Below are 24,896 nucleotides of genomic sequence, written 5' to 3'. Positions count from 1 at the left end.
TAAATTTCTTGCCTATGAATTCTAACATTATTAACTTGACAGTTTAGTTTAACTGTACATGGCTTTCATTTGATAACTAAAAAATTAGTCTTGTCCAAGTTATCTGTTTCTAATTTCTACCTCAGGAACTCAACAGGAGGACAGACTGAGCTGCTCTGAGCTAAATTTGCTTCTGTATAAGCTGCACTACACACCAGTGTTTTGTTCTCTTCCTGTTTTTCTTCTTTCTTTTGTCAGCTAACTTCTCTTCTTTTTGATAAAACCGCTCCCAGATGTTTATATAGTTAAGACGCAACGCTACTTGCGGCAAGAGCGAAAAGTGAGGGTGGGGTCATTGCTCCAGTTGACCACTGTCAATGCACTATCCACATTGTCGCTGCTCTGTAGGGATTCAAAGAGGGTCGGTCCTTGTGGGCCTAAGCATTTATCTGGCATGACTGTTGGCAAGTTGTGCCTCTGATTATCTGTTGTTTGCTTGCATCTGACAGCTGCCACTTTGAGGTGAACCATGCCAATTATCTGAAGACATGATGTGTGCACAGATAAAGTGCCTGGAAGCGGCATGGCAGCGAAAGAATGGTTCCAGCCACCTCCTCTAACTCTTCTGACAGATGCCAAATTTGCCATCATAAGGGGGTCCTTCAATGAGCCAATCTGCCAAAGTTCAATAGTGTTTTTTTAAGACCTTCCCTACAATCAAACATGGTGATAGCAGCATAATTATGTGGGGAAGTTATTCTGTGACAAAGGTGCTTTAAAACTGCATCTTCAGTAGTGTTTGACAGAAATAAAAAACTCAGAGCTTCAACACAAAAACTGACTTCAGCAAACAGCACAGATAATGAAGCTTAAACTATAAAGGGTTGCTTTTAGCATCTAAATCAGTGGTGTTTTGTGAGAGATTGACAGAAACTACAGTCAACAGCTTTTAGCCTCATTTGTCTGACATCAGAATAACAGACATCAAAGTGGGAGTTTAGTCCAAAAATAGCTCTCAATCAAAAGGTCCTGAAAACATATTATTTCACTCTAAGATGCAGAGTATTTTATGATGACTCACTTTCCTGACAGGGTAAGATTGTGAGGATGGATATGTGTGCACATGCTGCCAGGTCACTGTTCATTGCACGTGACCAAACCACATCCACAGTGTCAACCAAGAAGAGCAGCAGTGTATTATATCTTGATTAAAGATGACAGATTTAAGTTTTGTCCCAACTTTAAATCTGACTTGTTCATATTTAGTCATTACATCTGACACCTTGTTCCGTGTATTTTAACAAATAATGACAAGATAAAATGCAGTTCTGGAAGGCTAGTCTGAGTAGAACATTATTCATTTTCATAGCTTATTTAGGTTGTAAAAAAACTACACAGCAGAGTAAAACCCTAAAAAGCAAGGTTTCACAACTGTCTGCAGTATCTATGCAAAATAAAATAGCAAAATGATTGATTTTTACTGTAGTAAAATAAATAAAAATGTCACTTATGACAACTACAACATACTTTTAATTGGTTTTATTTCCCAAATGCAATCAGTACTGAGGCTTCAGGTTTAAAAGTTCACTAGTTCACAAAGATTCTACGATCCTGTTATAATAAACTTTGTTGGAACGGTCACTGATCACAGCTGACCGACAGTTTCATGCTACTTTCTCATTTAATATGAACTGATCACAGGGTATGGTGAACCAAGGTCTCAAACTATATTATTACAACTAATTCAGCTAATACCTGACACATTCAAATTGGTGTCTGGGCTTTTCTTTTTCTATTTTGTGTTTTTATTGCTCTCAAGTCTTCAAGCCCATAAAACTCTTGAAGATTTCAATCAAAGAAAGAGGGTAATGACTGCCCACAAAACATGTCCTTGCCTTAGCTCTAATCAATGTGGCTGTCTACTCAGATTGCAGATTGGCTGGCATCTAACTCCTATAAATTTAGGGTGCAATATTTTTTCACATCTACAATTCTATTCAGACCCGCATGTTTTGGCAGGTTTCCTAGGCAGGTGGGGCTTCTTAGAGTGTAGAAAAAGTATGAACTCATTATCACCCCCTTCTTTTCTCTTGCTACTGTGCATGAAATCTGCATATCCCTTATGACCTCCTCATGACACTTTTGACCATTTTTCCTCAATTTTCTTTTTTTAGTTTATGTTCATGTCACTCCTCCCTGAGCCGCCACCTTGTCGTGGTGGAGGAGTTTGTGGGTCCTGACAATCCTAGCGGCTATGTTGTCGGGGGCTCATGCCCCTGGTAGGGTCACCCATGGCAAACAGGTGTCTAGGGGAGGGACCAGACGAAGTGTGGCTCAAATCACCCCTATGATGAGGAAAAAACAAGGACTAAGGTTTCCCTTGCCCGGACGTGGGTCATCGGGGCCCCACTCTGGAGCCAGGCCTGGAGGTGGGGCACGGAGGCGAGCGCTTGGTGGCCGGGTCTATGCCCATGGGGCCAGGTTGGGAAAGGGTGACGTGGGCCTCCCCTCCCGTGGGCTCACCACCTGCAGGAGGGGCCATAGGGGTCGGGTGCAGTGTGAGCTGGGCGGCTGCCAGAGGCGGGGACCCTGGGGGTCTGATCCTCGGCTGAAAAAGCTAGCTCTAGGGACGTGGAATGTCACCTCTCTGGCGGGGAAGGAGCCTGAGCTGGTGCGTGAGGTTGATCCAGCTAGATATAGTTGGACTCACCTTGACGCACGACTTGGGCTCTGGAACCACTGTCCTTGAGAGGGGCTGGATCCTCTTCCATTCTGGAGTTGTTCCCGGTGAGAAGCACCGAGCAGGTGTGGGCATGCTCATTGCCCCTTGACTTGGCGCCGGTACGTTGGGGTTTACCCCGGTGGACAAAAGGGTAGCCTCCCTCCGCCTTCGGGTAGGGGGACGGGTCTTGACTGTTGTTTGTGCTTATGCACCAAAGAGCAGTTCAGAGGACGGTCCGTCGGATAGTGGAACCTCGGATTGAGGAGGAGCAGTGTGGTTTTCGTCCCGGTCGTGGAACAGTGGACCAGCTCTACACCCTCTTCAGGGTCTTTGAGGGGGCATGGGAGTTTGCCCAACCAATCTGCATGTGCTTTGTGGACTTGAAGAAGGCATTCAACCCTGTCCCCCAGGGACTCCTGTGGGGGGTACCCAGGGAGTATGGAGAGCCGGACCTGCTTGTACGAGCTGTCCGGTCCCTGTACGACCAGTGTCAGAGCTCGGTCCGCATTGCCAGCAGTAAATCAGAATCGTTTCCAGTGCGGGTTGGACTCCGCCAAGGCTGCCCTTTGTCTCTGATTTTGTTCATAACCTTTATGGACAGAATTTCTAGGTGCAGCCGAGGTGTTGAAGGGATCCGGTTCGGTGGCCTCAGGATTGGGTCTCTGCTCTTTGCGGATGATGTGGTTCTGTTGGCTTCATCGGGCCGTGATCTTCAGCTCTCACTGGCGCGATTTGAGGCCGAGTGTGAAGCGGCTGGGATGAGAATCAGCACCTCCAAGTCCAAGACCCAGCTTAATATGAATTTATTTGTCTTTATGTTCTTTTATGAAAAGCACATTGAATTTACTTTATGTGTAAAATGCATTATACAAATGAACTTGCCTTGACTTTAGAGCTTTCGCTAATTTCTCCATTGCCAGCACACCAGACAAACATATGAAAGCAGAGACTCTGATGATTATAAGCATGGTTGTCTCATCACTGTGGGACAAAAACTCTGAGCTAAAAGCCAAAGGGAAGCAAATAAAAATTGCATTGACTTACATGTCTATGAGTCTGCCTTTTGTTCATGCAAATGATGCATGAAGGTCCTGGTTGTTTCCATGAAGATTGAGGGGATTTTATAGAAAAGTATTCACTCTTCCTATGACATACTATCTTGAGGTTAACTTCTTTCTGCCTCCTCATTGTGTTTCTAAAGTAAATTTGGGGGCTGTCCCTTCATTCTCCAGGCTGACCATTGTAAACATCTGTAAACTGCTCAGGTTCACTATTTTAGCTTCTATTTTTGCACAGTTACACATCAGACATTACTTTACTAATAAAATTAGATGAATTGGGCTGCTATGCTCTGATTTTCACAGAATGCAAGGTGGTTTTCTTTTAGGAGATAAACATTTACATTTTCTACTGTATTCCAGGTGAATTTACTCTGACACAGTAATACATATCTTGGTTCTGATACCTTCTGATACCTCTGTAGTAATCTCACGTCTCAACTTTCTTTTGATTATTCATGCATCCCTTGTAGTTGTGAAAGCATACTTCATTTATTGTGAGTGTGTCATTTCAGACAGCAACCACAAAAAAGGGCCTCATGAAGAAAAGTTTAACTTTGCCTATGAAAAAAAAATGATAAAAGCTGTTATACTCTGTGTCTGTTAGTCAACTCCCTGATGGGGTTGACTTTGAAATTGAAATTTACTTTGAACTGATGCATGTGAGGCATGGTATAGTGGGGCTTTTGTGGTGTCTGGTCTTCCTTTCCCAATGTGGATTTTCTGCAGGTATTCCAACTTCCTCCTATAGTCCAAAATAAAAAATGTGGAGTTCATTGGTAACTCTAAACTGATGTATGTGTAAATGTTAGACTGATTTATGTTTTAAATATCACCTTAAGGATTAGCAAATAAATGTTTATTAAAGTCCTGTTATCCCTCCATTTCTGTGCTTTCTCTCTACTATGCCCATCACATCTTTCTTTTTACCTAAATAAAAAAAAAGAAAAAAATGGACTGACCATGAAAAGATGTCCTTGCAATCTGTCAGATTTGGACTGTGTTTAAAAGAAAGAGTTTGCAAATGTAGCCAAGTGAAAATGTGCCACAGTGATAGACTCCTACCCAAGAAGCCTGAATGCTGTGTTTAAATCAAAGTCATAGTTTCAGGCTGTGCAAACCCATATAAACAGCTCCCCTAAAGGATTTGCTTGTATTGTTTTATACAGCTGATAGGTCACATTAAAGGCTTGAAAAGTTTTTAAATAATTTATTATAATCTGCTGCACTTAACGTTATCTTTTTATTTTCTCATCTCTAAAACCTCCAACTGAAACCTGGTAAATGACAGCAATGGCAAGGGTAGCAAGAGGGACTTACTCCCATTCGCTCACAAGCTTTGAACACTGATAAATTTTGAATTGTTTGTTCTAGTTTAGTTATAACAGCAGCATTTCATCACAAGTATATTTGCCTGGAAGGCTTAAACTTTCTTCCACCCTGTTTTCCAGTCAAACAGACTCAGAGCTGTGACAACAGTGATCACCCACAGAGACTCTGGCAAAATCACATGAATACTGATTTGCCAGTTCAGACTGCCATCACAAGGTTCCTGACTTAAAACATGCAACAAAAATTTACAAATGCTGCAGTTCCTTCTCCTGTTTCACTACAAGAATTATACATAACATGTGAGTTGGGGCAATTTAACCTTCACTGAGGTGACAAAAGCGACAACATAAAAATAAGAAAGAAGCTGAGTGTTATAGGCCTGGAGGACGAGGCAGAGCCTGAACAGGGATGTTTATGAGAGATGACCGGGAGCATGTGGCCATTGGGGGCAGGTGACCTCTGTGACAATGGTAAGCAGAGGTCTGCGTGACTGAGACTCTTCGCAAGTGTTCATCTACTAAATAAATATATATATATATATATATATATATATACATGGGTGTGTGTATGTACTAAAGGCAGCCTCTGGAACCAAGAAGAGCAAAGGGAGATGGATTGAATGTGACAGGAAGCCACATCAGCAGAGGCAGCAGGGAGAGGAGCATATGTCAAGAGGAGAGTGAGGTGACTATGTGATAGAGGGAGGAGGAGATAATTACAGATGTTCACAGATTTAAAATAGTGTTCACATAATATTCACTGTTACAGTGGCACAGTACATAGCTGAAACAAGTTTTCTCAGCCCTTTTTGACAGTTTCATCCAACTGCCACCGTTATTACAGAGTTGCAATTAGTACTGACTGGAATTATTTATTCCATTAGGACTGAATCTATGTGTGTGCTTCTCCTTTTAAAACCTAAAGCAACATGAGCAGTTTCATGTTACATAATTCTGAAGACACACGGCGGATGATTTTAAAAAGAAAATATTCATAAACATTAGAATCAAAGCAAAGAATTTATAACAGAAGCATAATGTTTGAGCTCTCAAATGGTCTTTCATTTAAGTTTTTGATTTTTTAAGAGGCTAAGAAATGTAACGTTTTACTTGAAAAAACTGTCACTACCTCAATTCATACCTCATATCTTAATACATTACCTCATCAAATTTATGTGATTTGATGAGGTAATGATGACAGAACAAGCCAGCTTGTATATATTCACACATGTATTCACAATGAGAAACTTAAATGTCTGTTTCCCAAAAAACAGAAAGAGATTTTTTTTAATCTGAAATTATTAATCAATCTACTGTCAGTCCATTTATGATGAATAAAACTCCCCTTTGGTCCCATACAATGCTTAAGTGGATGTCTCAGTAAAATCGGTACTTGGATGAGCCAAAAACCTCTTCAGCTAAATAAAGATAAAAGTGAAATCACTGTCTTCTGAGACAAAGATGACAACCAAAGATTAGTTTTCAGTTTCAGTCAGTAATGTTAAAACAGTGGATCAAGCCAGAAATCCTGGTATCATTTTTAACTCTAAGCTAAAAAGAATATAGCTACAACAATGGTTCAGCATGATTCAGAAAAACTTGTTTAAGCATTAATTTTCGGTAGTCTTAATTATTCTAATGGAGTTTCTACAGGTCTTGCTAAAAAAAATAAATAAATTCACTAAGATGGCTGCATCTAATCCAGAACACGTCTGCTTGTGTCCTCACTACGACCAAGAAATAGTAACATTTTACTCTGGTTCTTAGATCTTTATACTGGTTTCCTGTGCGCCAAAGAGCTGATCTTATAAATTTTCCTGCTGACACGATATGATCCACCAAGAGCTAAAACTAAAAAACAGGGTTTAGTTTTTTATGCGACTAAAATCTGGACCAAACTACCTGAAAACCTGAAGTCTACTGCAAACTTTAGTTAATTAACTAATTAATTAACAGTCTTACAACTGTTTTATTTGCCACAGCTTTAAAATTAGGTCAGGACATGTTGACCTCTGAAGGGAATGGTAAAGGGACTGTACTTTTATGGCGCTTTTCTAGTCATGTTGACCACTCAAAGCACTTTACACTACATGTCACATTCACCTATTCACGCACATATTTTTACAGCACTTCTACTGTTACATACTAAGTGCTTTGCTCCATCACACACATTCATACTCCGATAGAAACCTCAGGAAGCAACATGGGTTTCAGTGTCTTGCCCAAGGACTCTTTGGCATGCAGTCAGGGGAAGTCTGGAATCAAACCGACTTTAAGGTTGGTAGACGACGGTTCTTCCTCCAGAGCTACATATTTTAGACTTTCTTTTAGAAGCCTAAAAGGAAAATAAGTGCACTTTCCAACAAAATGCACTACTGAGGTACCACCTCAGTATTTCTGTCCAAAATGACCCTCTCAAATCTCCAAATATTTTTGCTTTAGGGCTATATTAGCTTGTAAGGGTGCCTGGATAGTGCATTCACAGATAAAAGATGTCATTTAAATTGTGAAGAAAATTCTCTGTGCAAATTTTCAAGGGTCGAGATTTATGTTAAATTTGCCTGTTTTGTAAAAGCAATGTCCACAATAAAGAAAACCTCTAATTTTCTGAGTTATTTCACTGTTTAAGTTACTGACACAGCCCTTATCATCAGGTTAGAACTTTTAAACAAGCTGGGTTTTACTGCTTTTTCCTCAAACATTAATGCACATTTTCTGTCTACATAAAAGATGAAGAAAACACAGAAAAGTAAAAGTGAGTCAACGGATAAAATAAAAGAAGGTGGGGGGGGGGATCGCTGACCTTAACTGCCAGAACTATTCACATCCCACCATCAAGGACAGGGAGCAACAATCAAGTAGTCTGACACAACTGCACACAGTGTGGTGTATTTAATTCATCACTAAAATCAATTAACAGCTTCTCATCTGATTGATTGGAACTAATTAACATGGCAATGCATGATGCTAATGGTCACGGGGGAAGTTCAAAACACCTTGCCAAATGCTCACACTTCAAGGACAAAACAGCAGCAATTTTATGCTGTGCAGAGCCGGATGAAGGAACAACGGCCGCTGTGCGCCGCCGGAACACTCCACTGTACTGCCTTGACATTTACGCCCCCAGCAAATTCTGAGACAGTCAAAGAAGTGGGTGTATTCATCTCTGGAAGTATGCTTTCACTTTTCTTTTTTTAGACAATATTAATCAGCATCAAAGCAAACTCCAGATATTTTATTAAGCAGACAGATTGGGTTTGGCCTGTGATCCAAATAATCCACGTTTTGTATTGTGTCATTGTTGCAAGCTGAGGGTAGGAGGATTTGGTGAGCAATGGCAGGGAGGCAAAGCATTAATTTTCACTGCTTCCATTTTCAATTCTCTAGAGCCATATGGGGTGGTGTCAAGCTGGCAAAGGAACAAATAACAATTTGACGGCAGAGACCAGAGCTCACAGCAGCAATTCATGGGAGAGTTAAAAAAAAAAAAAAGAGGGTGGGCTTGAGTTATTTCCAGAATTGAACATATTGTGATTAGGTGCTGGCAACAAAATGAGATGTGTGAGGTTGGACAGAGAGGGTGGCAGGACAAAAAGGATTCACCCTGTCCTATCAAGTCATCACATACACACATCCATAAACAAAATAAGTTTTCACACAATGCAGCAAGTCTTATACATCCAATGTCTGTCAATTTGTTTCTTTTTTTGTAACATTAGACACAAAGATTTGCTTTCATTAGTGACAAAACTGCCATCAGCTATATGACACTTTAAGCTATCGGTTTTAAAGACATGAATCTGTCTGTTGTCTGAGGTTTAGTGTCCAAGTCCCTCAGATGAAAGCATCCGATCAACAACAGAAAGAGCGCAACAGCAGCATGAAAACAAATCTGAGAGTGCTACACTCTATATGACAGCTAATCAAATAAAGGGGCTGTCAATGGACTTGATGGGCATTGGTCATTCTGCTGCAGTGCAGATAGACTATGATGAAGGGGAGAAAGATGACTCAGTCTGTCAGAACTCCCATCTCCAACCCAGCAGGAGCACGAGCCGATAATCGAAATCTCTGCCAGGGGTCGCTGGGTTGCTGAGTGTGTCTGTGTGTTGTACGTGTGGGTGTATTTTAAAAAGAAAAAGGAAAAGAACAGAAAGATGAGAGAAAAAAAAAACATCTGAAAATGAAAGGGGAGGGGGGCAAAGAGGGAGTAAGCCAAGATATGAGGGCAGCAGAAGGAGAAAAGCTAATGGAGTGTGTGTGTGTGTGTGTGTGTGTGTGTGTGTGTGTGTGTGTGTGTGTGTGTGTGTGTGTGTGTGTGTGTGTGTGTGAGTGATTGTATGATCATAATTTTCAATCTACAGAAGCAAACAGTTGTTTATAAACTCTAGTATGAACAGCAGGCAGCAGATTCGATGCTACCTAGGGTTTGCTGTGATTGAGGAAGTTCTGACAAAATATCCCAGACAGGCTTCAGGTTTGCAAGAACTGACACGCCAAGTCACATAGCCCAATTTTCCTGCTTTCTGCGTAGTTGCTGGAGGTGATACCTCTTCAGGTCATTAAACAAAGTAGTCTTGTTTCCTGTTTTGGTGCTCGTCAACTAACTGGCATTTGCTGTTTATCTGCTATTCATCATTTTCAGTAATCCAAAACAATTTCCCATAACTTTCACAGTTAAGGAAAATATTGCAAGTTCAATTTCAGCCTCTTGGTGGTAAAACCTCTGGCTTTGTGGATTTATCAATTGAAATCCAGCCCAATTTGAAGCCATCATTTCTTGGAGACAAAACCTTACACATCTTTTAATAACAATGGCTTACTGTATGGAAAATATAAGTCTTCCATGTTAAAAGGACAAGGTGAAACCCATTCTATTTTAAAAACAACAAAAAAAAATATTAAAAAAAGCACAGCTAAAAGAAAAGATCATCAGGAGTGTAGAAATGAAACAGCCTTCTATTACGTCAAAGAAGCCCTACTGAACTTTGGCTAATTCTCTCAGTGAGAGAGCCACTAATGAAGGTTAATAAACCATCCATCTTGCATCCTACTTGTACTCTCAATTCTCTTCAGTAAGTCAGTCTGATGTTGACTCTTGTCGTATCTTGTGCTCTGTCCCTTTCTCTCTTTCTTTTCCTCTTTTGCTCAAATAATCTCCTCTTGTGTTTCTTTGCAGAGTCAGCCAGTGTGAACGGCCAGTGTGTTGATATCCAGTTGCTGGCATGTGATGTGTTGCGTAAATCAAAACTCAGCTGTAACGTGGTGCTCCAGGCTTGAACACAAAGTTTCAAAGAGCAGTTTCACAGCCTTGGGTCACTGCTGGGCAAAACCAGCAATGTACATAATAAATGGCACTGTGCCAGAAACACGTTTTTAAGGCCAGAAAGTTACATAGTACACCTTTAAAACTTTTAACTATCTGGTGGAGTTTTGGGATTTTTAAATCATCATACTTACACCTTCTACTGGTAACTACCACTATAAATACTATAAATAATGTAAACATTAGCATTTTTGTGTAGTCATGTTAGTGTCTACCAGAATGATCTCAGTGGATTTTGTTTTCCACCAGCTCCTGAGCTGTCCGACGGTATTCTTTACACCTGAATGCCCAACTAAGGTTCACATTTCCATGAGAATGTAACACGTGATCTAGTTAGGTTTGTCATTCCACAGCAGACTGCATGCCTCCAAATATTATAAGCACTCATCCAGGAACAGGCTGACTGTATATATGCATGGCTCAATCTCCATTCAGAAAAAGAAGAAAAAGAACACAGCGGAGAAAAGAATAACACAGATGCTAGTTTTGAGAAAAGAATGAAGGAGAATTGCTGCTATCCACGCCTATAAAATGTACTATGGCCCAATTACATGCCCATGCAATGGAAGCTTTACAACAGCTGAGCCAAAAGGCACATGTATAGGGTTGTGTGGGGCTTCTACAGAGTTTCCACACAAAGAAACAATGTACCTTACCGTAGGTGTGAAATCATGCCGAGCTATCCACAGCTTTAAATCTGACCTCTCTATCAGCCTGACTGATTTGTCAGCCATTGTGGCAGGAATTAAACATTTCAATGAGATGTAGAACTGTGTGACTTCTTTTTGGAAACAAAGCGTAAGATTACGGCCACAGTAAGTGAAAGTAGAGAATTTGATCTCTGAGACTGTGATCACCAACATTGGATCCCCCCCCAGGGAACAGTGTTATCCCCTTTTCTCCTAACCCTGTATACATTAGACTTTGCCTGCAGGTCTCCATCACGCCACTTGCAAGCATACTCGGATGATACGGCTGTGGTGGCTTGCGTGAAGGGAGGGGACAAGGGGGAATACAGGAGGGTCATGTCAGACTTTACACACTGGTGCAGGTGCAATGGACTAATACTCAATACATCTAAAATCAAGGAGATGATGGTGGATTTTGTGAGGCAGCAGGCACATCACCTACCTCTGGTAATTGAGGGGGAAGGCATTGAGGTGGTCCAGACTTTTAAATATCTGGGTCTCCACCTTGATCATAAGCTGGACTGGTCAGTACATGCAGATGCAGCATACAAAAAGGAAATCTGAAGGACTGAGAGGCTGAGGAGGTCGTTTATCCTGGCCGATATAACACTCAACGATAACTCATGTTAATGTGCACTTTATTACTATTAATAGTAACCTAACCCTAACCCTAACTTATTGTCTTTACTTCTGTCACGTTGCTTGTTTTGGTTTTGTATGGTAGTGAGAGTGCTTGATTAAGTATGGCAAACATTATATGCTGCTTGACATCTGAATTTCCCTGTTGGGGATGAATAAAGTATGTCTTATCTTACATGTGAACAAATGAAATCCAACACAACTAAGCCACAAAACTATAGCCTGAAGTAACAAACTACAGTGTGCATGTTGATATTAACATGACCTTTCTGCATTTTAAGCATGAGCTGCTGAGCCCCACATGTAAACACAGACACTGTTTCTGTTGACTTGCCTTTGGGAAAGATTAATGCTGCTTCTTTACATTTTTGAAGTGGAAGTATAACATTTTTTATTTTAATGGCCTCATAATGGAAAAACTTACTAAAGTGAGACAGGACCAAAAACCAGCTATTCTGAATGCAGGGTGTGTGTTCAAAAGGTGGATTGAGGAGGAGGAGGTGTTCATTTGTGAAGGTCGACCTGACTGAAAGCCACAATCCATTTGGGAATGAGGTGAATGCACAATTCGTCGCCACAGTCCTGCCCATCCATTCTGCTGGATTTCACGGTGGCCCCTCCACACTGAGACCAGGAGGCAGTTACATTTCACACTTAGATCTGTCACCATGGAAACGGCACAAAGACATCTGTTGGTGGATGTTGCGCCTAACTTTTTATTTTGTGGCTAAATTAAGGAAAAGCATGGACAACTTAAAAAAAAACAAAAACACTGCTGCTGGAACAAATGGCTGTCTATGCACAGGCATAAAAGATGGCCCACATTAAAACTCTGCACACCATTGGCACACAAAAAATCACATTCTTCATGTGGGATTGAGTGACCTGGCCAGGATGTTTGTATGGATCTGTTACCTGATGGATGATCTCAGACACTGGCAGCTGGTCCATGTATGAGTGCACTTTTCTGTGGACTTCTCCATTCACAGGACTACAAGGCAAAACAACAAAACACTGTCAGTATGTGTGATTAACATATAGTTTCATGGACAAACCGGTCAAATACAATCCGGTGCAAATACACAGTCTTTTACTCTACATGCACTAATATCCTACTACTTATCTTGTAATCTGAATGACTTATAGCATCCTAACTAAATTCTGAAAGCAAAGACAAAAGAACAAAAGTCATCATAAAAGTCTTATTTGTTACATAACATGGTTTATAAAATCAATCCGTTCAACATACTCACCACATTTCTATTATGGCAAACACAGAAGTGCTGAAAGTGCATCAAACTCAGCCCCTTGTACTACTAATAAAGTACATTTAGAATAACCTAAAAAGATAACTTCTATAAAACTTCTGTCCTGTTAACCCATGACTAACTCCATACTTTTTCAATGCTTTGACGGAAGGCAAATATTTTTTGCTTCATATAAATACAAATAAATGTCAGTCTAAGAGTAAAGTCAGTGCAACTCATAGAGTCTACCACTGGTTGACCTTACACTATGTGCTGATAAGCAAGTTAAAGTCAGGATGCTATTGAGTTAAATATCGGAATTATTTAAAGATTAAAAAGAGAAAAAACAAACTGGATTTTTTGCGTGTGACAAGACCTATGTTTAGAATTTCACTAAATATAAAAAGTTTAAATAATAATGAAAAGGAAAAATTACTGAATAATTTCCACTGTGTAAAACCTGATTGTGATTCTGGGGAAAAGGAAAAAAGTCACAGGAATCCAAAATCTGGTTCCCTGTGAGGGTTATGATCAGCACTTAGTACTAAAATATACTAAAAATATCACTATTTATGAAGAGTATCCATAGTATGACAAAGTAAGGTCAATGATACGGGGAGGCTCACATAGAGAAACTGTAAACCAATCAGGACGAGGTAGGGCACTTTCAACTCGTGATTCATGCACACTTCAGAAGCCAGGGCCCTCTGACACTATGTGTGGATGGATGTGCTGCATTTAAGATGGTTTAAGATGTCCCAAACCAGGGCTTGGGATTTGTATGTGCTGTTGTTGCTTAATGGGGCCCCATGTGTTTCGTGTTCTGTGTGTTATGTGGTGTTAATATTTTTGGGTTCTTAAAGTATTTCTTGTAGCAAAAGGGTGTTTGTGTTTGTATGAATTAAAGTTTTCTGAATTCTATGTGTTGGTTGTTTAATGTTTTGTCTATCTGTTGTGTTTGTGGTCTACTAGACATGTTTGTGTTCTTTGTTTTCTGGTGGTAGGGTTTTGGTGGGTTGAATTATGTGATCTTGGGGAATGATTAGGGTTAGAGTAAGAATATTGGGTTAGGGGCTGTACGACTGCATTTCACTCCCATCTTGCACGAGCAGCTCAGCTGAAAAACAGGGACCGAACGGAACATGATCTCTTCAAGTCTAATACTAAGAGACTGTGGGAGTCTGCAGCATGACCACCATGGACACAAAAAGAAACCAGGATCAGGAAAGCCAATGAATTAAATGCCTTATCTGTGTTTTGACTATGATAATCAGGAAGAATGCAAGAAAATTCTAGAGGAGGTTAATTGTAATGGGATGGAGGACAGAATTTTAATTGACCTGCAATCAGTTACACTTGTTTTTAAATCAATGCAGGCTAATAACACGACAGGGCCAAACAACATGTCTACTTTTCTGCTAAAAGCATTTGCAGAGGAACTATCTACTGTGTGGCATCAGCTCTTCCAGCTCTCTGTTGACACACACTTAGTACCAGAGCTGTGGAAATGTCAGTTATCATCCCAGTCCCAGGTGAACAATGATTATAGGCCAGTGTCTCTCACGTCCAATGTTATGAAAGCTCTGGAGAAGCTGTTAATTCAGGCGCTTTGTACTGAGATGGAACCATGCCTGGATTAGTTTGCATACAAAAAGGTAAAAAATGTACAAGTGATGCCATTTTAACTATAATGCATCTTATTTTAAAACACCTGGACAGTCCTTCTACATATGCAATACTGTTTTTTTGTTTGTTTGTTTGTTTTATTGATTTTAGCTTAGCTTTTAATTCTATTCAGCCACACACCTTCTTAAAAATATTCAGTTAGATGTCAAGTGGTATCACTCTTTATCCACTCTTTTATTCTTATCCAACAGGCCACAGCAGATGAAATTGAACTCTGTTTTATCTTACATGGCATTAAATGGTACTGGAGTCCCTCAGGGCTGTGCTGACTCACTGTTTGAATTTACATTGTACAAACTGACTGTGTCAGCTCCCTGTTGGGCTAATATGTGGTGAAGTTTTTAGACAACAGTAATTCTGAGTCTGCTAAAAAGTAGTGGCAACTTGAGCAGCCATGGGTCTGGGGTAGATGAGTTTGTGGACTGGTGTGATGCCTACTAGCTTCAAATAAACAAACACAGAGAAGACAGTGAAGATGCTAGTGGACCTTAGGTCAGTGGGAGATCACAGCTTTGTGGCTATACATGGACGTAACGTCAAGCAGGTCAACCCATACAAACACTTTGGGGGTTTACATAGGCACACACGTAGAGATGGTCTGTGCCTGAATCCACAGACTAAAGAGTCTTTGGTGTATGTAAAAATATTATTTAGATTTTTTTACAGAGCAAAAGCTCAGATACTGAGCCTGAAAAAACAGCAGGTAAAATCAATGGTACAGCAGTCCCACTAACTCCACAGGATCTGTTCAAACAAACCACCTTTAGGCAGCCCAAGAGTATTTTATCCAACACCTCACATGTACTACATTCTGAATACCACCTACTGAACTCAAATAAAAGGTACAGGGTCCCTCTTTGTAAATATAATTGGTAAAAAAAAAAAAAGTCATTCACCCCTCTGTCAGTACGGCTCATTAATGAGCGGATAGGTCTGGAAGAACAGGTGAACTGGAAATGCTTGAGGCTAGGTAGATAACTCAAAGCCTAACTACTCAGCCAGCTCTGAAGTGGTCTTCTTTTAATCAGTTTTACTTATTATTTATTTATTTATAACATAAACCAGGGCTACTCAGTTCATTCCCTATCAATGTTGGTTGCACCCCAACTTCACCAGAGATGATTCTCAACATAAAGTGTTGGTCAATCTGACTTTTGTGAAAGTGCAAATATCCACCTGCATGTTGCTTGCATGTGATTTCTATGACACATGAATTAAAAACGGAGTAGTGAGGGCAGTTCTCTGTCAAAGTGACCAAATTAGGTAGTTTTTAATAAGCTGAGTTTCTCACCTTCCTGACTATGTTTTACATCTAGAGACTTTTTTTTTTTAATCTGAATCTTCACAAACTGTTCTGACCTTTTACTGTAAAAACCAGCCATATATGAAAATATCCACACCTCACCACCAGGGTATTTCCATTTTAATTTTCTTTGCAGTCAGAATTCCAAACGTTTATACACAGAACACAACACATTATGTCTTTAACATATGAGTTTATTTTTCTCACATCTTGCAGTGTTTACGTGGCAGCCATACATTAACACGGCAAGGTCAAATTATGCTCATGTTGTAGTAATATTTGTCCTTTTCCTTTTAAGTAACCTAGGGTTTGGTCTCCTCCAAAAGGCTCGGCCATGGGCTGATCACTGATATTCTGATCCTTATTGGACTGCACCACATGCTGCAATGTCATAGGGGTGTTTGGAGCTTGTTTTGTTTTGGTTGGTTTTAAATGTAGCAGCCATATTGTTTCCCCTTTTTGTGTTACTTATGGTTTTGCAAAACAGAGTGAGCTTAATAGGAACAGCATTTTAGAGCTTTTCAACACCAATTCAAACTAATATAACATCCTCATCAGACCCTACAAGTGCAAGCTATGTTCTACTTGAATCTGACAAGCTTCTACTCACATCTGCTCATCAGGCCCAGTCTAAGCTAACAACAGCTGATCCCAGTCCAGCTATTCCACCTGCATTTCACCCTCCTCCACAAATACAAACCAAGATGGAAAAACACTTTTTCATCATATTTGAATATATGGCTATAGTATACCATTGCAGAAAACCATTGGTAACTCGGAAAGCTAGAAGTGCATATGTACACATGAACATTGTTGACTCTTACGTCAAAGCTAAACTGCCACTAATATAATGTTAACCCATAGACCTACAGGCAAAGATTCAGATCCCTGGAAGTCAAACTTAAGAAAAGTCCACAAGAACTATGCCCCGGGTTAAAGAAGCTCTGTGGGAACTGGATCCAGTCAAAAGGTAAAACCTTTCAAGCCATAGGCAAAGTCATTAATTTGGAGAATTATTTGAGAATGTGTCACCTGGAGGCTGCTAAGCTAGCTGATGATTTTGTGGCAGACCTCCAAAAGCCTCTGGTAAGAAGCTAATTAGTTACCTTTGTGGAATGGAAGGTCATACAATGCCTCGGTGTCCCAAAAATTCTGCAAATATGCTACAAATATGTTTTGTGCCTCGTCCTAACGTTGAACCTAAACCGAAGAGTGACATTTCTTCTAAAATGAGCCAGATCGAAGGTTAATGGAGTTGTACTCCAGACCCTTCTTGCCTCTGGGTGATCTGCTCTTGGTTATTTTTTTTTCACCTAATATCATTCGAACCACTGACACCGTCTATCTGCTGTGTTCAGGGAATGGAGAAAAGATTCCCAACAGCTGAAATGTACATAAAAGTCCAGGATCGAAGTTATCTTCTGAAAGTTGGTGTTATGGACAGTCTTCTTTATCCTGCTGTGCTTCATGTGCTTTTTGACTTTCTAAAGTCAGATCAAATCCAGGAGTGTTATGTTGCTCTTACCAGGGCATAGTGCCCTTGGCATTTTTAAGTTTGGATTTTACTCTTTTTTTTTTTTTAACAAAAAGTTTTGAACTAAAACTCCTGTGTCCTTGCTGCCTTACTGCTGCGACCCAAGCATTTACTATGAATGCATGTTTTCCTTCTTTTTCAATGGCAGCATCTGTGAATGCAAGATTTTTTTTTTTTTTTTTTTTAAATGTAGGATGGCCTTCTCTGAATTCCTTTCAGAAAGATAACGACATTTGTGAATTACATGTGAATTATTTGTGCATTACATAAAGCAAGCAGAGTTTCAGCATCAGGTTAAAGGATAGTGAAGAAAATCCTTACATATTTGGTAATGAGCAGTTAAAATAAATAAATAAACTTTCTATATGGAAGTGGTTATCCAGTCACTGGGCTTTCCTGATTCAGCAAAAAAAAAAAAAAAAAAAAAAAAAACTCTTTTTTTTTTTTTTTTAACCATAAACGTATTCAGGCAGTGAGCCCCATTGTTGCAGTGAGTGGCACATTTCCTAAAAAGAGTGAAATACATATATATATATATATATACATATATATATATATATATATATATATATATACATAAATGATGTGTGACCTGTTTTTCCCCCCTCATTCTTCGATAGGAATGAGCTTAGAAATAACAAGAGATTGAAAACAGGATTTGAGAACAAAGATTGCTTTTTATCCCCATAGGATTTGCTAACCAGAACGAAACCATAGTGTACTATCAGCCTTTTGAACAAATCTACTGGGCTCCTTTCACTGGTTACCAGTATAGAACAGAACTGATTAGTCTGTAAATAATGGCTCAGACTGGACCCCCACCACCACCACCCCTAACTATACTTACTAATTCATCCATTGTGTCAGTCAAACAGCACTTTGCCATGTTTTTTTATGTTCACATATTTTATATTAATCTGGCTGCTATTAGCTGATTTACAGTGCTTCACCACCACATTACATCTTGGTTTTTATACAGCCTCATTTCTACTCCTCAATGATGAATGAAACCTGAAATGCAGTTTTAATAAAATAAACCATCTGACAGAATAAGTCTTTAAGTGGCTATTCTTTATTTTTATTCATTTTTTTGTCACCACTTTGTGTTTTATTATGTTTTCATTTAGCTTAATTGCAATAGCCTGTACCCTGTAAAACAGATATTTACAGACAACAGAAACACACAACTTTGTCCATTATGCTGACTTAAATATGAAGCTCCAATACGAATTTATATGAGAAAAAAATAAATGAAATAAATGATCTGTTAAATGGTAAATGGTCTGTGTTTATATACATGCTTTACTGTACCTGGAATGATACCCAAAGCGCTTTAAATTATACACTATCCACTGAGCCACGCCGCCCCTTAAAGGGAAAATGTGTAATTTCCAAGAATTCTGCAAAAGTATGACTAATAATAGATGCATAAAAAGTATTTATAAAAGTAAATTTCAGTTAATTTGCCACTATACCGAACACCTAAACCCCCTTACATTAATTTACTTGCACCAACTCGAATATACTGCCATAAAAAGTTCTATTCATCCATTTTTTTTTTTTTTTTTATTAACATTTTGAAGCCTCTAACATCTCATACAGAGTCAAACACAGCAGTCGCGGCTAAATGTCACAGCTGAGTGGAGGTTGAAGTGAGTCGCTGTCTCCCTATGAAAGACAAACTGAAAGTGAGCTACATCCCCTGTTAAATCCCAACTATTCTCCAACCACTTACTGAGTGAATCAACCTGTTTGCCTTCTTTTTTTTTTATTTTACTTCACTCTTGAACTGCATTTCTCTTTCAGGATTTTGCTCTCTCACCACCCTCCTTTATTCTTTTCTATATGATTCCACTGCGCCGAAGCTCCCCCACTTAGCAAGTGCGGTAGGGCAGATGTTTCTCTGACAGATGGGAGAAAACAGGGTAAGTCAGCAAGAAGGAAGACGTTATCCTGCTGAGCTCTCCATGAGCTTCAAGTGCTTTCTGCCACTAGAAACATGTCACTGAAAGCACTGATGCCTCACGGCTGCATTGCCTCTCCCCACTCCTTTAACTTAGCACAAGAGATGAGCTCTAATTCAATTCAACCACTTTCCACTTTATTCTCCATGAAGAGATTTCTGGAGAGGATTTTTCAATCCACTTAACTGATTCTAATGGATGTGGATGCCCCTGATTCCCTACCTCCAGCTTTGATATCACTGCTGTTTCCAGCAGCCATCTTTAGGTCAGACAATTTTCCTTTTAACATCTGCCCCGTTAAAAGCCCAGCAGCTTTTGCAGATCCGGTTCAGCGCTGCAGGTCACAAATTACATTAAGCTTACTTTATAATTCAATGGGGTATGAATTTAGCTTTAATTCAATAGTAATTATTCTGGGAACCACGTAACCCGCAGGAGGATGTGTTACAGTTAACAACCACCTATGGCTTCAAGTGTGTAACTACATAGCACGATAACAGTGTTAAGCCTGTGTTCATAAAAAAAAAAAACTCTCCATCAAGTGCCACTTTCTTAATGGAGCATGCTCTGAGGAAAAAGACAAAGGATGTTTAGAAATGCATGTCAGCTATAGAATGAGTTAGCAGGTATGTTTCCATCTTCTCAAATTATCCTTCCCCACTTGTCCGAGTGGCTGAACGGGCTGACAAAAGTGGATTAAAGCAGCACTACATTTAATAACAGCTTGTTCCGAGGGAATAACTGTGGGGACACCAAGGGCTCTCCAAAACCCATTTATAGGTCTTATGAAACACTGTTATTTAACCTTAGCATCTGGACAAAAGTCTCATAAAAAATCCTGATCTGTGTTCTCTTTGTGATTGCTTTCTGAGATCATCCTGAATGCTGGCAAAAGTTACAACCCAGCGGATACAATATTTTTTAAAACAAATGCCAAATTGTTAGAATAGTTTCTCCTGATGTTACTCTTGACATGATTACTGTAAAATGCAAGGACTGATTTTTACTGGTAATAATTTGCTGGTTCAGTTTATTCGTTTCAATGACTAACTGGAAGCTGATTTGTTTTTTGACAGTTAACCAGTTTACTACTTTAACTATTAATGCCGTTTCCCAATTAAGCTCACACCAGAAGGCAAACAAAGGATTCGGTTATCAAAAACGTGTTGCCAAATTATTTAAAAGTGTGGCTCTATTTACTGACTAAACTTAACTTTCCAACGGTACAAGCAAGTGGTTGAAATTCAGTAGAGTGCACAGGTGTTTTTTTCAAACAATAGAGCCTAAATTAAGTTTTAAAAATGTCTTTTTTTTATTTTTTTTAAGCCGAGCCTTTTTTTCCCCTTGAGCGTTTACTATTTATATGCTCACCAATCTTTGCAGTTGAACCCATATTGAGCAAGGGCACCATGACTGACCACTGCTTAACAGCTGCAAGAATAAGCGCTTGTGTTTCTGACTGAGAAGTTTGTATAAAATACAAGTACCATTCTGAGACACTGTAATTGCCCATAGTTGGTCTTATGGGCAACTGCCCGCCCCAAAAAAGGGATATCTATTGTTTTTATTAACCTCTTCTTGACAAGTCCCATACCTTTCTGCCTTCTATCTGAAATAACATACCCAAAATTAATAAGGTGTATCTTCACAACTACAAGGTCTCTGTGTATAATCTTTGTCTCAAAAGAAAGCTGAGACATGCAAGACTAATACAGAAATGTCAGAATTGGGATATGTGTTACTGTGCCAAAGTAAGATCATCTGGAACACAGTAGAAAATGTAAATGTTATCTCTTCCCAAAAGAAACCCACATTACTTTCTGTAAAAAACCAAGAAAGGTTGAATACTTTACCTTAAAAATCTCCATGGAAACTACCAGGACCTTCATGATTCATTTCAAACATTTGCAAAATCATAGCAGAATACAGCAGAGTAAAACATGAGACATGCTTTCCGATTTATTTATTTTTGTTTGTTACTCTTTAGCTGCCAGCTCATAGAGTTTTTGCCCACAGTGGAGAGACAGACATCTTTGTAATCAGCAGTCTCTGCTTTCATATCTCTCAATTTCTCCCCATGACTTTGGCATGTTTCATGTTGAGATTGGTGCTCCCTAGTGTGTGCAAATATATTCTGTGCTGCATGCATCCCATGCTGCCCCCTTCACAAGTTATTTTTTTCTACATATCATGGCTTAAAGCTGAGCTGATTTTCCACTATTTGGATGGGGCAATTTAATTTGATGTTTATCACCTTATCTGAGTTACAGGTTTAGGAGACACACCAACAGCTGGCAAAAGGTGAAGCCAATTGAAATACTTCCACATACTCTGAAGCAGGTTCCTGTGCTTGTGCAACAGCATTCTTCTTCAGAAAAGGTACTCTAGTTAATCATTTCTTCTCCTATTTATTGCCAGTAGTCATCCAAGTTAATTTACTTTCTGCAAACAGAACAGTCTGTGAGGTGCAGTATACTGACTGATACTGTTTACATTCATCTTCAAAACTTACTACAAGTGTCCCTGACCCCTTAGGGTAGGCTGTATTATCACAGTTTAGAGGAGCAAATAGAATTTCTCCAACAACTTATATTTCAAGTGGTTTTAGTGGAGGACTTTTTATTCTGCAAAACTTCAACTGAGATGTTTTTTGTAATGCCGTCAGACAAATAATCTTAGCTTGTTAGTTGCGAAGCATTTTTACTCTGCTGTGTACTATTTCCTTGCATTTCTCACTTCTGTTTAACTTTTACCAGCCATGGTATTCTTCCTGAAAAAGGGTCTAATAGCAAAGACTTTTGAGCCCATCAATATTTTATACCCAAACACAAGAGGAAATGTGGGCTTACAGTGAAAAATCCCCACACAATCCTTTGACATCTGCTTTCCTAGAACTGTTCAGCTGGCCTGACTAGCAAGCTAATGACCAACTTATCTCTATTTATCGTCCTTGCTATAACCAAATTAAGGAGAGGTCATGTAAAAAGTGCTGTTTGAAATTTCCTCACAGCACAGAAAACACCCCTCTACGTTGTCAACCAATTGAATGAGGCCACAGAACACTCTGATGTGACATAAAACATGGCAGGAAGCCTTGATAGGCTTCCAAAGATCTTTGAACTTTCACAAAAGTGTTTTTTATATATATATATAATTCTTAGAGGTAAGAGAGATGCTCCCGGTGCTTTGGTGCTTCAGTAAACTTTGCTCCGTTAAACATCAAATGAATCAGGGAATTGCTGGATTCTTGCATCAGAAATGGAGATGAAACATCTCTCTAGGCCTGAATTAATGCTGCAGTTAGCTCAATAACAACTGTGCTGTGTTTTTACATTGTAGCAGACCTAATGTGTTGGCCTAAATCAATAACAAAGCAATAGAGGAAGCTTTGTGCAATGGCTAACCAGCCTGGGGTGAAAACAGCCAATGACTAAAATTTGTATTGTATTTGCCTCTAATTAGTAATTAGTAGCCAGTCACATTGAATTCTTTAATGCCCCCCAGTGGTTTAATTAAACCTAACTTAATAAAATTAATTACAGTTAGTGTTGAATGGGAGTGGGGGTGTGGGGATTTAGCTTGAGTAAAGTTTTAATTTACTTTCAGTGGAGCATGGGAAACTAGATCCTAACCACAGCCCAGTTACTCAGTTTATGAAGAGCTGCCATATATATGCATTCATTTATTAGTGTATGCATTAGCTGTGTGTTTAGAATGGGATTAGTGTTTCATAGTGGGAGAGCAAACATTTAAGTCACCAGCAACAGAGAATTTAGACAGCTCAACATAGCCATCTAGTGGCTAAGTCTATTCATCACAGCAATAGGAGACTGGATCTGGATACATGCATTTCACCACAGGGGCGCACCAGAAACAATCAAGAGCAAATGCAACTGCTGATAGAACAGAACCAAAAGCCACACCAAAAAAAGTCTAATTATAACCTTTGCTCTGCTCTTTACTGATTATAAAAAGCTGTAAACAGAATCTAAAAGACCCGTATAATTACCTCAGACAATCATGTCTTCGATGAGCCTTACAATTAGCTCTTGAATTAGCCACACAATAGTCATAATGACATCCAATGAGTGGCTTACTCTCCCAGAAACAGGCCACTCAACACATCATTAGTGGAGAATCAATATACCGATGAGAAACGTTCTAAACTGAAATCAAAGCCTTGTTAGTTGGGAGTTAAACATAAAACGAATTGAGCCTGTGGCACTTCAGTTAAACACACAGAAGCTGACCTTAATTAAGGTTTTTTTTTAATCCAGGTTTTTCTTAAACCACTCCAAACACTGAAAGTCTGAGCTTGTGAGAACTTGATGTAAAAAATGTTCTCCACACACTTGCAGGTGCTATTTCTTTGTATTGTGATGCTGCAACCTTGTAGCTTCTTTAAGATACGGCTGTGTTCTGCACAGTTATAATATGAAGTTCATTTCTTAACTAAAAGATATGATATGCAAGGAGAAATCCAGTAAAAGTACACTTCAAATAGTTTTTTAAAAGCAATTTGAATGGGAGATTGTTGCAGATGTTGCACGGCTAAATTGGTTTACTTTTGTTTATAAACTTATTCCTCAAAAGTCACCATATTGTCATTAGAGTGGGATAAATTTACCTCTCCTCCACTTGCTTTATAGGGTCGGTCAAGTTTATGGCTTCCATGGTGATCTCCACTTTTCGGACACTTCCAAAAAAGTCTGTGATGAGAACACTTCCTGGATCCCTCAGGAACAGGTCAGTACGGTGGCCCGGAGTGGACACACACTGACTTTTGGGACAGACTTTGAACTGAGCAAACAGGGAAAGAAAAACAAAACAAAACTTAATAGGAATACACACATTTATTTATAGCTAGCTGTGCCAAACAAGACTAAGTTCCTTACTGTGTTTCTTGTTATTTTCATCTTTCAGTTCTTGGTGTTTTACTGTTTATTTAATCTTAGCTACAACTCTGCTAAAAAGCATGTTGTCTTTGTTTGAAAAGAAACCTTAAATAATAAATCCAAGGTGAACATAAATCTCTGTAATCCAAGTGATCGCGAAAGCAGTTTCACCAAAGGGTGAACCCTTTCAGAGTGGATTTTAAAAAAGAAAATCAATTAGCATTGATCCCTAATTCCACAAAACAGGACTAGAACAAAGATTGCATCCATTAAAACTGAAAAAACTGAACAAATAATTAGCACTAATAAAAGTGCATTGGCTGAATAATGAAGTGAGGTGTTTTAAGTATAACTCCTGCAGCTACAGACGAAGAGCGGCCCCCGGGCCCAGTGGATCTCTGCAGGAGAGTAACGGATGAAAGGGGAGATGCTGCTGAAACTGAGTCATGGCCCAGAGCAACCTGTACTCACCATCTCCACCGTCATGTGTCAAAGGCAAACAACTGTGACCAGTATCAGACAT

The 24,896-nt window shown here is 39.4% G+C and overlaps 1 protein-coding gene across 1 annotated transcript in view; it reads right to left on the bottom strand.

Moving 5' to 3' along the window:
- Positions 1–24,896, bottom strand: part of pigk (phosphatidylinositol glycan anchor biosynthesis, class K) — a 41,351-nt gene that overhangs the window by 7,205 nt on the left and 9,250 nt on the right. Inside the window, exons 9-10 of the mRNA XM_041992639.1 lie at positions 24,106–24,278; positions 12,660–12,735 (exon numbers count right to left, since the gene is read on the bottom strand). Coding sequence (XP_041848573.1) covers positions 12,660–12,735; positions 24,106–24,278 — 249 coding nt within the window. The remainder of the gene's footprint in view (positions 1–12,659; positions 12,736–24,105; positions 24,279–24,896) is intronic.

The sequence above is a fragment of the Melanotaenia boesemani genome, chromosome 8 (assembly GCF_017639745.1).
Source record: "Melanotaenia boesemani isolate fMelBoe1 chromosome 8, fMelBoe1.pri, whole genome shotgun sequence".
Lineage (NCBI taxonomy): Eukaryota > Metazoa > Chordata > Actinopteri > Atheriniformes > Melanotaeniidae > Melanotaenia > Melanotaenia boesemani.
Note: the sequence above shows the minus strand (reverse complement) of the source record. Positions and strands in the feature narration are given on the sequence as shown.